The 13,827-nt window shown below is 31.2% G+C and overlaps 2 protein-coding genes across 3 annotated transcripts in view; one reads left to right on the top strand and one right to left on the bottom strand.

Annotated features, from left to right (window-relative positions):
• The window catches only part of LOC106461571 (AP-3 complex subunit delta-1-like), a 98,576-nt gene extending 91,812 nt beyond the window's left edge, over window positions 1-6,764 (top strand). Inside the window, exons 27-31 of the mRNA XM_022388573.1 lie at window positions 53-193; window positions 551-636; window positions 1,786-1,910; window positions 5,415-5,497; window positions 6,117-6,764. Of these exons, the coding sequence (XP_022244281.1) occupies window positions 53-193; window positions 551-636; window positions 1,786-1,910; window positions 5,415-5,497; window positions 6,117-6,230 (549 nt within the window). The 3' untranslated portion in view covers window positions 6,231-6,764. The remainder of the gene's footprint in view (window positions 1-52; window positions 194-550; window positions 637-1,785; window positions 1,911-5,414; window positions 5,498-6,116) is intronic.
• A 444-nt stretch (window positions 6,765-7,208) lies between these two features.
• Window positions 7,209-13,827, bottom strand: part of LOC106461574 (uncharacterized protein C19orf43-like) — a 17,836-nt gene continuing 11,217 nt past the window's right edge. Inside the window, exons 2-3 of one of the 2 annotated variants that reach the window (XM_013921413.2) lie at window positions 8,747-8,821; window positions 7,209-7,805 (exon numbers count right to left, since the gene is read on the bottom strand). In XM_013921413.2, the coding sequence (XP_013776867.2) occupies window positions 7,701-7,805; window positions 8,747-8,821 (180 nt within the window). In that variant the 3' untranslated portion in view covers window positions 7,209-7,700. The remainder of the gene's footprint in view (window positions 7,806-8,746; window positions 8,822-13,827) is intronic. The other variant, XM_013921412.2, reaches the window with a different exon arrangement.

Raw genomic sequence — 13,827 nt, 5'->3', positions numbered from 1 at the left:
TTTACTGTTAAATTACCTTCAAAATTAATCGAAGTGTTAATTTTTGATTTAGACTGATGGAAACAACCAAAACAGTGTCAAAGTGCCATTTCAACTGCCACCAGGAACTACTAATGAGGGACAGTTTGCTTTTGATGTAGATAAAGTGGTTATGCCACAGATGTTAAGAGGTACATTCACCTACATGATTGTGGTAAGTGAAGTATTGAAACACTACTTTTTATCACTTGCTAATTCTTTTCTAAAATTAATTAGGCAACTTTCCAAATTTACAGTATGCATGACAAAAAAAACCATTCCAGATGACTTTTATATTAATGGCTTACAAAATATGATCTAAACTATTGAGAGAAATTTGCTGTTGTTTCTTTTTTTACATCGTAATAAACCCTTTGTATCATTCATTTTCAAGAATTATACATAGTGTATGTATGAGTAGATTTTTTTAAATTTGAGTGATCTATTTCTTTGATTCTACTAATTACAGTTACTTTTATAAGATACCTTTAATCTTTCATGTAGTTTCAATTTTTTTCTTGTTGTTTTTTAGACTGATGGGGGATCAACCCATGAAAAACTTGATTTTAAGCTGCATCTTCCAGTTTCAGCTTATTTTATTGGGTCCATGTATAAAAGGTGAGGAAAAACAAAACTGGATTTGACAAAATGCCCCATACTTACATTGTTTTATCTGCTCCAGAACAAAAATATGTTTTTCAAGAGGTTGACTTGTATGTTTTATCCAACCAAAGAAAAAGGATAGTCTGAAAATGGTGTATTGTCTTTAACCTTAGCATCTCTTGAGAATGGCTTTAGTTAGGTTTGAACAGACAAGTTATTATTCAGTATATAGTTTTTGTATCATACTGGTAACTTATGACAGTTATGTGATTCAATATATCATGTCAAGTTACAGATTTTTACATATAAATAACATGCAGTGTAACTAAAGTTAAAATTTTGCTGGCTTTAGGAAACAGAAGTTAAAAGCAAATACTTGAAATTAATAGCATAACATGCATGTCTGAATTTAAATAATTTCTAAAACCTTATGTGTAGTGTTTTGAACTATACAAACACACACACACACACACACAGTTGATTGCTGTTAAATCAAGGTTTATACAAAATATCATACTCTGTAGTGACTGGACTTCAGATAGGCCAGATATAAAAGTAAACAGATGTTGACTCAGTTGATAAATATATGGTACATGAATATTGGTGTAGAACATTAATGTTACTATTTGCATGTAAAGTTACACATAAATTAACTCTGAATATTTCTCTTTCTCACTGTGAAACTTTAGTGAAAAAAAAAGAAAGAATCCATGAATGATGTAGAGGCTTAATATCAAACCTTTACTAAATATAACAACGTAGCCTATCTGTACACAAATAACAGGTCCTACTAATGTGCGTGTGTGTGTGTAATCCTTTAGATTTCTTCAACCAGTAAACGCATCTTTCACTGGAAACAAGATTCCCAACAATTGTTATAGTAGTAATAAATTTGGCTCGTTAAAAAGTAATTAAAAAGTTCTTCTCTGAAAAATTTTCTAATATATGAAACATTGTACTACCTAAAAATGTATATCCTTTTTTAGATATCAGAGCCACGAAGAAACGTTTTTAGATTTTAAGATGTTACCATTTCTTAGAAGATACTTAAATAATAACTCTATCATAACTTACGATTGCAAAAGGGTGTCACTTTTACTGTTCTTTTAGATACACATTTTTGTTTATTAACTTATGTATAACCATTTTATTTTTCAATTTTAGGGATACATTCACTGAGTTACTAAGTAGTGGTGATCTTTCAGCAAAAAATACCTTAATTCTAGAAAGAGTAGATTACGAGTTTTCCCACATGCTCTCCAAAATCTGCTTCCATTGTCATTTTACAGGTAATTTTGACTTCTTTATTACTAGTTACTTTGCTTCTACTTTCCAGTTTGAATTATTTGAATCCAATAATTTCACAATTTATCATTATATTAATTAGTTCATGATGAATAATGTTTTTAGCGCATGTCATCGAATGCAAAACAGTAATCACATTTTAATTCTATGTGCACAAGTGGGAGGTTAAAGTGTACACGTCATAATCTTTTACGGTTACACTTAAAATTTCATTAAACTACTTTATTATCGATATATATCAAAGTTGGCATTAAAACATAGTTTATAAATCAAGTTTTGATATAAGTTTTCATAATTTCTTCCATCTCTGTATCATATCATATACTTGTTTGCTCTGAATTGCCCATTTTACCCATATATGATTTCCTGAGTTTAACATAAATTATACATTTATAATAAAGATATCACTTAATTAAGACTTAATTAATTTTATAGCCCCAAATCTATTTCCTTTTTAGAAATGTAAACTAGAAAGTCAAAACTACTTGCCACATTCTTCTTCCAAATAAATATCAACAATTATAAAAAATAAATTCTCGTGATAGGTTTTAAGTTAATCGTCCAAAAGATTCATTGTTGCCATCATTGAGGTCACCTTGACCAGGTAAGGTGGTTACTCCACTTACAGCATAGTTTGAAAGTCAGTTAAATTATGATAGTCATGACATTTTTTGTGCATTAATATTTTGTGTTCTTAACTGTATATTTGAAAGAAATAAGTAACTTATGTACTAATATCATCTTTACAAAAAAAATTGGTTTATGGTTTGTCTGGGTCCGAGAGCAAAAACAAGATGCCAATTTCTTGTTTTTTTTTAATGTATGTTTTTTTATTTATTGCTATAAAAGTAACTAAAATGTACAAATTATATACTTGTTAGGTTAAATAAGAAATCCTAAATGAAAAACAATTTTCAGCAAGGTATGCAGTGAGTTCCTTGTGTGTTATGTAATTCAATGCTTTGTTTACTGTCTCTTGAGCTATGTGCTAGACAAAGCTGTAAATGCTGGTTTAGTAGTTAGACGCAGTTCAAAAACCATTAAAATCAAAACAGATGTAAACTGTTACAAGTCTAAGTCTGTATAGGATAAATAATTGTAATTTTATGTTTCCATCTGCAGTCATTCTAGAAATAAAAAAAAAGAGAGAGATAATTTACATTTATTTTATATTTTTTGTGGTGGTTATAAGATCAGTCAAATGGACCACTCCCACATAGTGTTAGGGTAGAGAAAATAATGGATAAAATACAGTTTTATTGGGAAAAAAAAACTTCTGATATTTACTTGATATTCTAGAGATTGTGCAAATGAAATTTGGAAACTACAGGTAAAGTTCAAAGAGTTGAATGACTTGTATATACTAATGCAGTTGTGTGTCACCCCAGTATGAGCCACAGAATCTCAGGTGAAATTTTTAGTGTCTGCGTATTTGGTTCATCGTAAATGATAGTATAATACCACCAAGAATAAACATAGTAAGTGGAAGAATATACCCTTCCTGATGAAATTTTTAAATGAAGTAGCGACAAAGGACACAGCATTTGGAACGGAACTTTCATTAATCTTCTTGGAAGTAGAAAAACTTGCACAGTCGAGCATTTGGGACAATAGCTGGCCTCCAAAGCCACACCCCAAGTTAATCTGTAGCAATATGTTGTGCAAAAGTGAAGGCTCCAATTACAAAAAAAAAGAACCCTCCAACCTAAAAATACATTGTGATGAAACTGGTACATTTTCTGGTACTGTTAACAAAATAATAAAATTGACAGAGGTCCACAGGCTTCTAGTTACATCTTGAAATCAGTGGTTGTTTTCATGCAAAAGATTGCATAAGAGACTGGAATACTAACAATTCCATTTAACCCATACCTGTGAAGTCTCCTGATTTAGCTCCGGTGAATTGTTATGTCGTGGTATGTTTAAATGTGGTATTGGAAACTAACATCCACATACAGTAGAAGGATTTTATAGAGTTTAAGATTTGTTGTCTGTGATTGGCTAGCCATTTATTCTCGGAAGCTTCTTACAATGAAAACTGTAAGCAATAATGTAGGAAGTAGTTTGAGTAACAGCATGGAAGATTTCTTATAAAGTAATTAATCCTCACTGTACTACACTTTATTCCAAAGTTAGGGTGCAGACGAATCTTCTGCCTTCCCTCTATCAGAAGTTCAAAATTAGGGACAGCAGCCAATAGCCTTAGTAGCTTTGCCATAAATACAATATTCCAAAGTTTGTCCTTCATAACTAACACCACGAGCAGCTATTCAGTAGAACAATATTTTAATGAATGGTTTGCTTATAGTTTTTTTTTTCCAGATCTTGATCATGAAGTTAATTGTGCCACTGTGGTTTTGAGGAAACTTTGAAACAGTAATGTGTGTAGTTTATTTCACTGCATTAATGTACAAAGTCAGTTGTTGTACCACCTCATTCTAGTCGTATGTCCTTGGAATTTAAAATGCATGTCATCATGGTATCTGAAACATTTATTTTATGAGTATATTTTGTGCAGAAATATAATAAAGTCATGGCTTTGTTTCACTAATATAAAAGTAAAGGCTATCAAAAAGTGAAATAAAAACCTGACTTGTTCTGAGCTCATTTTTGAATCAAGCCTGACACAGAACTGGTTAAATAATAATAAGCACCTCTTTGGATACTACTCAAGACATTCGAAGTATTTATTATTTAAATGTATTCTTGGAAATAAACGTGCAACCAGATTCTAATTATTTCTAGAACAAGTAAAATTTTGCACGTAGACTGTCGCCTTGCATTTGTGTATTCTTGATGTAGTAGTAGAACAAAATACAATACCTAAGGGAATTAACTCTGGTACCTTCCATGTTTCAAAAAATATGTATCCAAGTTAATTTGGGCACACTATTTCTTGTCGTATTTTTAATTATTTACCCAAAACTATTTGCATATACTATCATGTATTACAATCAGTACTTGGTAGATGGCATTGGAAATGCTGTTTGTGGTGATCTCTATTGGATTTATTCTGAATTATGCATCATAAACACTAGAGAAAAGTATTCCTATTCTTTAATGTAGTTTCACTGAAATATGTCATGTATCAATCCAGATAATCTTGGGCAAAATCACAGAAGGGGTTAAAGCTTAAACATAATCAGTTTTTTGGTTATACATACTTGTATTAAAGTGTAATTTTAAGTGGCATGGTAGTATTTGGTATTATATAAAAATTAACTAATTATCAAAGAAAATTTTGACATGACTTGCTTTTAATTGAAGTTGTGAAAAAAAGCTTGGATTTAGTGTCTGGTAAATGATCAGCTTCAAAATACTGGATAATGGCTGGTAATATTTAGTTGCAATTATTTTGATAACAATAACCTAGAATTAACTAGATAAATTTATTTTTAGAGCCTAAATGAATATTTTGTTTCATTTATATATATAATACATTATTGTTTTTTCTGTAAATAACTGTTTACACCAAATTTTATATTCAGTTGTAGAACAGGTTGCATTGAGTGCCTCTTTATACAGTCGATCAATTCAAGGAGATCACGTTTGCTTATTAGCCAAGCAAGTGGTAAGTAAATGGAGTTTTTTGGAAAAATTATACGAAACAGCATTTAAGATGTGTATAAACTACAATTTTGATATTATAAGCACTCCACCTCAGGAAGTTTATCAGTGCATGCTAAAGAATATGCCAGAAATAAACTGTATGGAATGAAATTAGATAAAATAATGTTTACTTGAAAGACTATATTAAAATGTTAAGAAAATAAAAGTACTAGTGTGTTAGAAAACCTTACATTCTCTTTACACTGACTTGTAGAAAAATTCAAATTATTGGCTCTTATCTAACATTTCAAATGGTTTCTTTAACTTAAGTGTACAAATATGAATATAAGTAAAAGTGTCAAATTTTCCATCAAGATTATTCCAACTATTTAAACTGGGACTGTTAAATAATTTATTTCCAGATCAGCTTTTATGGTGTTGCCATTCTAATTGACACCTGATTTCTTTGTAGTAATTTTGGTTATATGGTACCACCTGTACTCCAGAGAATTTTAGGTTAGGAAAGTTTCTCATGATAAAGATTCTACAATTAAAGGGTTGCTATTTTTTAACTAAAACTTACATACACAACTGGAGAAGCCACACCAGCACTGAAACTTTACTGTTGAATTTTTTTTCAGAATTCCAAGTTAACAATAGATGGCAAGAGCACCAACAGTCAACTTCTATCCAGCATCTTAGACGAAGTGAAAATTTTGCTTAATCCCACTGAGAATGTTTCTCCCTGTGAATGAAGCAACCTGAGGTTTTATATGTAATACAAAACTTGTAACAAATTACAAGAGAACAAAGACAACAGAATCAAAGACATCTGTTTTAAGTGTGCTTTTCATTTGTTGCCTAAGCAAAACAAGTTGATCATTAGACACTGTTGAAATACTGGTACCCTTCCCTAGCTTCCCAGTGCCCAAGTTTTAAAATAGTAACTAACAGTATGGTGTTTCTATAATTTATCACTGAAGTAGTCAATTGTTTTATTAAATAAGAATGTTTGTTGAGCACTTTAGATAAAAGTGTCATTTAAAACACTTTCTAATGTCTTGAAAAAAAGAGTATGTACAAAAATGTGATTCATAATTACTAAATACAAGTTCTGCTTCAATTATGATATATTATAAAGTGTGTGTAAATCTCCATGTTTTGCTTCAGTCCCTGCACATTGTAAAATTCTTCAAAGGTTTTATCATTTCCAGCAGTTACATTCCAAAATTTATTAGAGTCTTTGCTAATTCAAAGTTGTAATTTCAGTGTCATCAAGTTTTCAAAAACTATGAAACTAGCCATAGTGGAATTGGTAATTGTAATATAGCTTTGTGTAATTGGTCTGTAATCATTTAATACCATCATAAAAAAATAAAATCTCATACACTTATTTCACATTATCAGTACTGGCTATTATTAGTACTTAGTGATTCAACCTATCCTCCTCCTAGGAAAGATGAGCTGTTTTGTTTGTTTGTTGTTTTTTTTTCAAAGAATAACATTTTCTTTATGTAACTAGTTATTTCACAAAAATTGAAAATATAATTAGTTAAGAATGCTTAACTTACAGCTTTTGTAGTTAATGTGTTTTAAAAATTAAAGGTGGTATATTGATTACATTAAATAAGACACTGAAATGACAGTTGGGTAGATATATATATATATATATATATCAGAGTAATTATTCTTGTTTATAAAATGTAAATATAATCTGAAATAAAACAGCCTTGTGTATCAAAATGTTTTATTTTAAATTACAAATCTACAAATACAGTATGTTTAAGACAAATTTAATTGCACAAAAAAAGGTCAAATACACATAATGAGACACTTGGGTAAAAAAAATTACAAGAAACAAGATTTTATATCTGTCATTATTACATTACCTAAATAACTGAGATACCATTAAAATTTGAGGATTATTATTATACATTTTTTTGTGTCTGTCAGTGTATTTACAAAAAAAAAAGTTTGTAAAGTTCTCCCAGTGGTGAATGTATTTTAGGTTTAAGAGATAAAATGGGAATGTTAAAATTTATAGAACTTTACTATAAGTATATAGATACTTAAAATGAAAGTAACTGGTACAACTGGAGTCTCCAAAAATGTGTTCTGTGAAAAAAAAAAACTATTAATTTATAATGTCAGGCCACATATTCTACATATGTTTTCCTGAATGATTCAGGAATGTTGTACAATGCTACCACAACAACTGTTTTTCACTATTTTACTAAAGGCCTCGTTTTGCTGTCGTCTTCACATGCATGCTGCTTGTATTTCTTCACTTCAGCCAAATAACGAGACCATGCATCTGTGGGCTTTTCCTCCTGAAATAAAAATTAGCTAAAGGATGAGAGACTGTGTTTTAGTCTAATATGAGAGTTTCTAACCAGAATATTATTGGCCTTCTTATGTTGTACAATATATATACGTGTGTGTGTATACAAATAATACTGTTCTATTAGTTTGATCAAATTAACCAACATGTTCATTATAAAATGCAATGCCAGATGTGAAAGTAAATTCTATTTCTTTAATCACAAAAAACACATTTCCATATTAGTTAGTATATTCTGACCCATTACAACCAGCATGTCAAGTTCCTGTATTCCACCCAACTGAGACTCAAATGTTCACAATTAATATTACTCCTTTTTCAACTGTTTTGATAAATATGGTTGCATCTGAACCATCAAGTTTTGGTGGTTAATTTAATATTTATAAAACAAAAATAGTTCATTTTAAACATTCTAAATTCCTTTTTAACTTCCATACTTTACAACATGATAGTTTAGAAATAATAAGTACGTATTTCCAAAATACATACATACACAAAACATTTAAATAATGTATTTTGGTACCAAGACATTATACTAAAATCACATGAACTGCATGTGACATATAGTATATTTAAGAATCTTTCAGTTGAAGAGCTTTGTTATATGCACTTTTTAAAAATTAATATTCCTGCTTATTCCAACTGAATACTACAGGTTTTTATACTTCCTTCAAAAACATCTTAACAAGTAGGTACAATTGACATTTTTATTTGCTTCACTCTCGTTGATGCAATAAAGGCTTACAGGATAATGAAAATAATTTTTATATGGATGCAAGAAAAAATATTTTATAGCTGTTAACTTTAAAAATTACCATAATCACAAAACTCTTACCTCTATTACATTACATAAAGTAGCTAACCAACTACATACTTCATTTGAACAGTGTCATTTTCAAAATTAATTTAGTGTACTATTTAAAACCTTACCTCTTTCTCAGGTTCAACTTTCAGTTTCTTGACCATGCCAGTCTTAAGGACTTTTCCACCCCGTCTCTTACTCACCTGGAGAGAAACAAGTACTTACACCATTACACATCAATCATATTAATCAGTAGACGAGGTGCACACCAAGGGCAGGGTGCTGTAGTTATCTACACGTAGAGCTTCCATGTCAAACTCTTCTCCTAAGAGTAAAAGTACCTTCACATAATAGTACATATATTCATGGATACTAAAAAGCTGTTTATGCCAAATTGAAAAATAATTAACAATACTGTTTCATTATATAACATTTTATTTAAGCACAGTAAAAAGAGACACTTTCCTTTTGTTAAAACTAATTTTAGTTCTTTTAGTGCAGAAATGCACTGAAACTTCTTTTTTTTTTTTGTGGTGTTGGGGGGGAGGTAATTTCAGCTCTAAAATAAGTTTAATGTACAAACTATACACAAGTTTTTAAAAGTGCATTGTGTATATTTGCATCCTACATGTATGAAGTGATTCACATTAAGTATTTTTCTGTTAAAGTATGAAATGTTTCCATAAATCTCCTAAGTATCTGCTCAACACACACTGATATGGTTTCTGTCTTTCTGAAGTTATGAATCTAGTCTTGTCGGAAGGCTTCTGATAACTTACCACCCAAGGGATTAATAAAAAAACTTGAAATTTTAAGACACTGATAACAAAAGTTAAAAAGAGAGTATAAAACTGACAATGATCATTCTACTCTTTGGAGGAATGCCATCAGTGGGATTCTATTAAGTGTTATATTTTTCTGAATACTTGTCAAAGGACTTTAAAAAATCTAAATTCATGATACTGTATGGGATGTTTCTTTAATTTAGTGTGAGCTGAACAGTTATGGATTTCTTGTAAGTATTTGTTGGTATACAAGTTTTCTACCTTATTTTAATATGGTATTTTTTTTAGTTTGTTAGTTATTCTAGCTATGTGTAGTTTTCACATAACACCTGACCATAGAAGGTCTGACTGTAACACTGCACATTGTGAAAAGATACTGACAGACTCCAACATTAGGTTAGGTGATGCCTTGTGGCTAGAACCTCCCTTAATTTTGAATGAGAATAGCCAGTCACATTAGGAGCACTAGTCACTCTGGGTAAGTATGATGATAACTTTGAATTATGAAATGGAAAATTTAAACAGTCTAGTGGATGACAGAATTTACCTCTAGTTGAGTAAAGGTGACTGACTGTTGCCAAACAAGCAAGAACACATACTGTTAGTGTACATAATAGATTATTTGTTTGTCTTAATTTATATCCAGTCTCCATTTCGTTCTCTTGAACCAAGTTATTAAAAAAAAATTCAGAACTATTCTGTGATAAATATTTTGATCAATCTCTTGTTATTCAGTGGACCTATCCCATCACTTAATGAAAAATCAGTAATACCTGAAAATATGATACAGTTGATAGACGGGAAGAATATTTTTATGCCATGACCAAAGGGTACATCATTGCAGAGTTTTCTGTTTTCCTGCATATGTTTGTATTTCCCTTTACTCCCACTGTTGTGGATATGGCATTTTCTACAACTCAAAGAACTTATGATCAAGAGGAAGAGTTGGTCAATAGAGGGAAACAATTGTTTGATGAGAAGTCCCTTCTTGGAATTTTGCTAATACTGTGGTGGCCATAGCTTCCACCCCCTTGCAGCCGATGTATCGTGTACCAAGAACAGCTGTTCATGCTCTTCCCTTGATAATCAACTTCTGTGCAAAGGAAGCATGGACAACTGAGGGTTACTGATAACAGTGTGGTATCTATAGAGTCCAAGACCAAATGAGGCAGTTTATATACAACTTTCAGAACTTCATCAGCCAGAGTAACTTAACTCCACCTCTGGTTAAAGCCATCCAAAAATGATCAAGAGAGACCAGAGGTGCCATTGATGGATGATATCTGCCAATAGGAGCTATCTCACTGGCAGTGAGACAGAAGGGACTGAACAGTAAAGACAGTGTACCATAGGACACTAGCAATCCTTTCTTAGCCAGAAGAGTGGCCACGGATAGGAGCCTGTGGTCACACAGAGCCAACAGAAACTCAATGCTCAGCTGCCTTGGACTAGGGATTGACTACTCAAACAAGAGTCCAAGTTCCCTAACATGCCCACAACACTGTGCTCCTGATGACAATGATGTATCAGTCAGGTGATGGCCAAGAAATTGTAAGGGAAAGTTATGACCATGACCAAGGGTCTGTGCGAGTGAAGCAAAGCATATCATACTCCTGACAGTCAAAAACACAATTTAAGAAGGTTTAGACCATTTCCTGAAATGTTTCAGACACGTAACTGCTTGGAAAGGCTGGTCTCCAGATCAGGCTGTACAATAGCTGACCTTGAGTGTTAGAAAGCCTGGCCCTAAACTATATTAAACCTATGGTAAGGGGTCAAAGGGCATGTCAAAACGTTTGTAGACTTACATTCAAAATTCTATTGAACTCCAAATTAATGAATGTATGCCAATAAGTTTAGTATAAAATTGTGAATAATAATTCAAATTTTAGTATTATACATTAGTTAATTTCTTATTTAAAAGTAAATATTTTAAAAAAACCTAAATATCAATTTTTGTGTGTCACATGGTATGTTAAATGCAGCTTTGTTTGATGTTCAAATACAAAGTCTAGTTTCTTATGAATTAGAAACTCAAATTACTGATATCAACAAGTTAGAATATAAAATAAGAACCTCCTATCTTTTCTATTTGCTGAGATATCACTATATTTAACAAATTAAACAATGTGGTCCCACCCACCTCTTCCATTTTTGGAAATACTTGCCTATGTACACCTGCTTTGTTCTCTCATGTGTTTATAACCAATCAAAAGCTCAGAATTTCCCCCACATGGTTTTCTCAGCCTCTTGAAGGTGGGAATTTCCCAAGATTATTTCTTTTGTCTCCTATCTCGGAAGGAAGGGGTAACTGAAAACATTGTTCGGAAAACTATTTTTTTTAGACCCAAGTACAGTTTAGTTACTAAGCTTGATAAATTACAGTGGAATTTTGCAATATTGGTAGAGTAATTTATAATTTTTTGTATTTCAAAATGAATATATAAAACCTAAAAATGTTATTTTGTTTTATATCCTCCACATGCAAAATTTGGCAAGTCTTAGCATGCCAGGTACAGCAAGCTTCTTTACAATCATAAGTAGTAGACATCATTTTCTGTTTACTGTTCTATGTTTTAAGAAAAATAATATATATATATATATATATATATACATATTTAATGTGACTATTTTACAAAATACTGGTCCACTAGAACAAAGCCAAGACAAGTCACTTTGTAAAGACCAATTTTATACTACTGGATACGTTAAAATGAGTGCATGTGCTTCACATCATTGTGACTTCTGTAATGTTAGTCAGACATAACTGAAAGGTCAATAAAATAAAAATAATAAACACACATATATATATATATATATATATATATAGTATGTATGTATAATGGTATGAGATTTAAGCTATTTAGCCTAAACACTTGTATTTGTGTTACAATTTGTAGTCATTTTTTATGGTGGTTACGAAGTTGGTCAAATCGACCAAATCCGTATAGAGATAAAATAGTGAAAATAACATATAAAGTTTTTTTTAAAAAAACTTGATAATTATCTGGAGCTTATAGAGATTTCACATGTGAAATCTGACAACTGTTTGATGCATAAAATCAAAATTACATTGCATGTTGGTAGTCACTATTCCAAAAGAAAAAATGCATGTCATCATTTCTCAAAAAATCTTAAAACTTAATAAAAGAAATCTGATATTTTGTGTATGAAAACCTTGTAATGTTTACTGATAATCTGCAAAATTCTGTGAAGATATATATATACTGTATCAAAAATTATAGTGTGAAAACTATAACAAGTACAAAATAGTAATGAGGTTGGTCCCTGGAACCGAGCCCTTAGTGAGAAAGTTAAAGCACTAGAGTGAAGCTCAACTTTAGCACTGCAACAGTTATTTTCAAGTTGTGCCATACATTTGACTGGTGGAAAACTGAGCAATCCATCAAGCTGAGTTATAGGGGTACCACAAAGGGATTGGTCACTTATATGGACAGTCTACACAGTTTGAACGGTAAGGCTTACCCTGCAATGTTTTCAGTGGATTAGGAAGATTACTTACTGACAAGTTTGTGGAAGGGCTAACCAATGAAGATGATAGGCCCTTTAAATCTTATCATTACAGGCTGCAATGGAAGAAGTGCCCAATATATATTAATGACATCCCATGTTTGGTCACACATTTGAGTCTGTGGCCAAGAATCTGAAATTTATATATATTTATTATATTGATCTTTCAGTCGTGCCTGGCTATCAGTACAAAAGTTAAAATGATGCACAGCACACGTGCACTCATGATACCATATCCAATAATATGAATATAGATTATTGCTATTTACAAATAATTTCTTAAACTTATTTTTCTTAAAACAAAGAACAGTAAATAAAGAAGTAAAGCAAACAATTATCTCTTCTAGTTACGACCTTTGTACTTGGTTGCTGCTTGACATAGGTTGCTAAGCCTTTGAAAATTTTGCACATGGATAATCTAGTTACGACCTTTGTACTCGGGTTGCTGCTTGACATAGGTTGCTAAGCCTTTAAAAATTTTGCACGTGGAGAATATGCAATGAAAATGTTTTGGGGGTTTTATATATAAATTTGAATAACTAAAAAATTGTAAATCACTACATCAATACCATAGAATTCCACTATAATTTATCAAGTTTAGTAACTAAGCTGTATTTCAGTCTAAAAAAATATGAAATTTCAAGCAGACTAAAGACACAACCTACTCCTTGAAATCTTAGTTTGAAAGAAAGGAATGGCATCCAAACACGTTAAAATGGCTAGGGGGGTCATTCTGAGGTTTCAATTGGTTATTCATATATATATAGGTGTATATAAAGGAGCATTTCCAAAAATGGAAAGAGGTGGGCAGGGTGCCACTGTGTTTCATTTATTACATGAGCAATATCTTCGCAAATAGAAAAGATAAGACGTTCTTATTTTATATTCTAGCT

This window comes from Limulus polyphemus, unplaced genomic scaffold, assembly GCF_000517525.1.
Source record: "Limulus polyphemus unplaced genomic scaffold, Limulus_polyphemus-2.1.2 Scaffold989, whole genome shotgun sequence".
NCBI lineage: Eukaryota > Metazoa > Arthropoda > Merostomata > Xiphosura > Limulidae > Limulus > Limulus polyphemus.
Note: the sequence above shows the minus strand (reverse complement) of the source record. Positions and strands in the feature narration are given on the sequence as shown.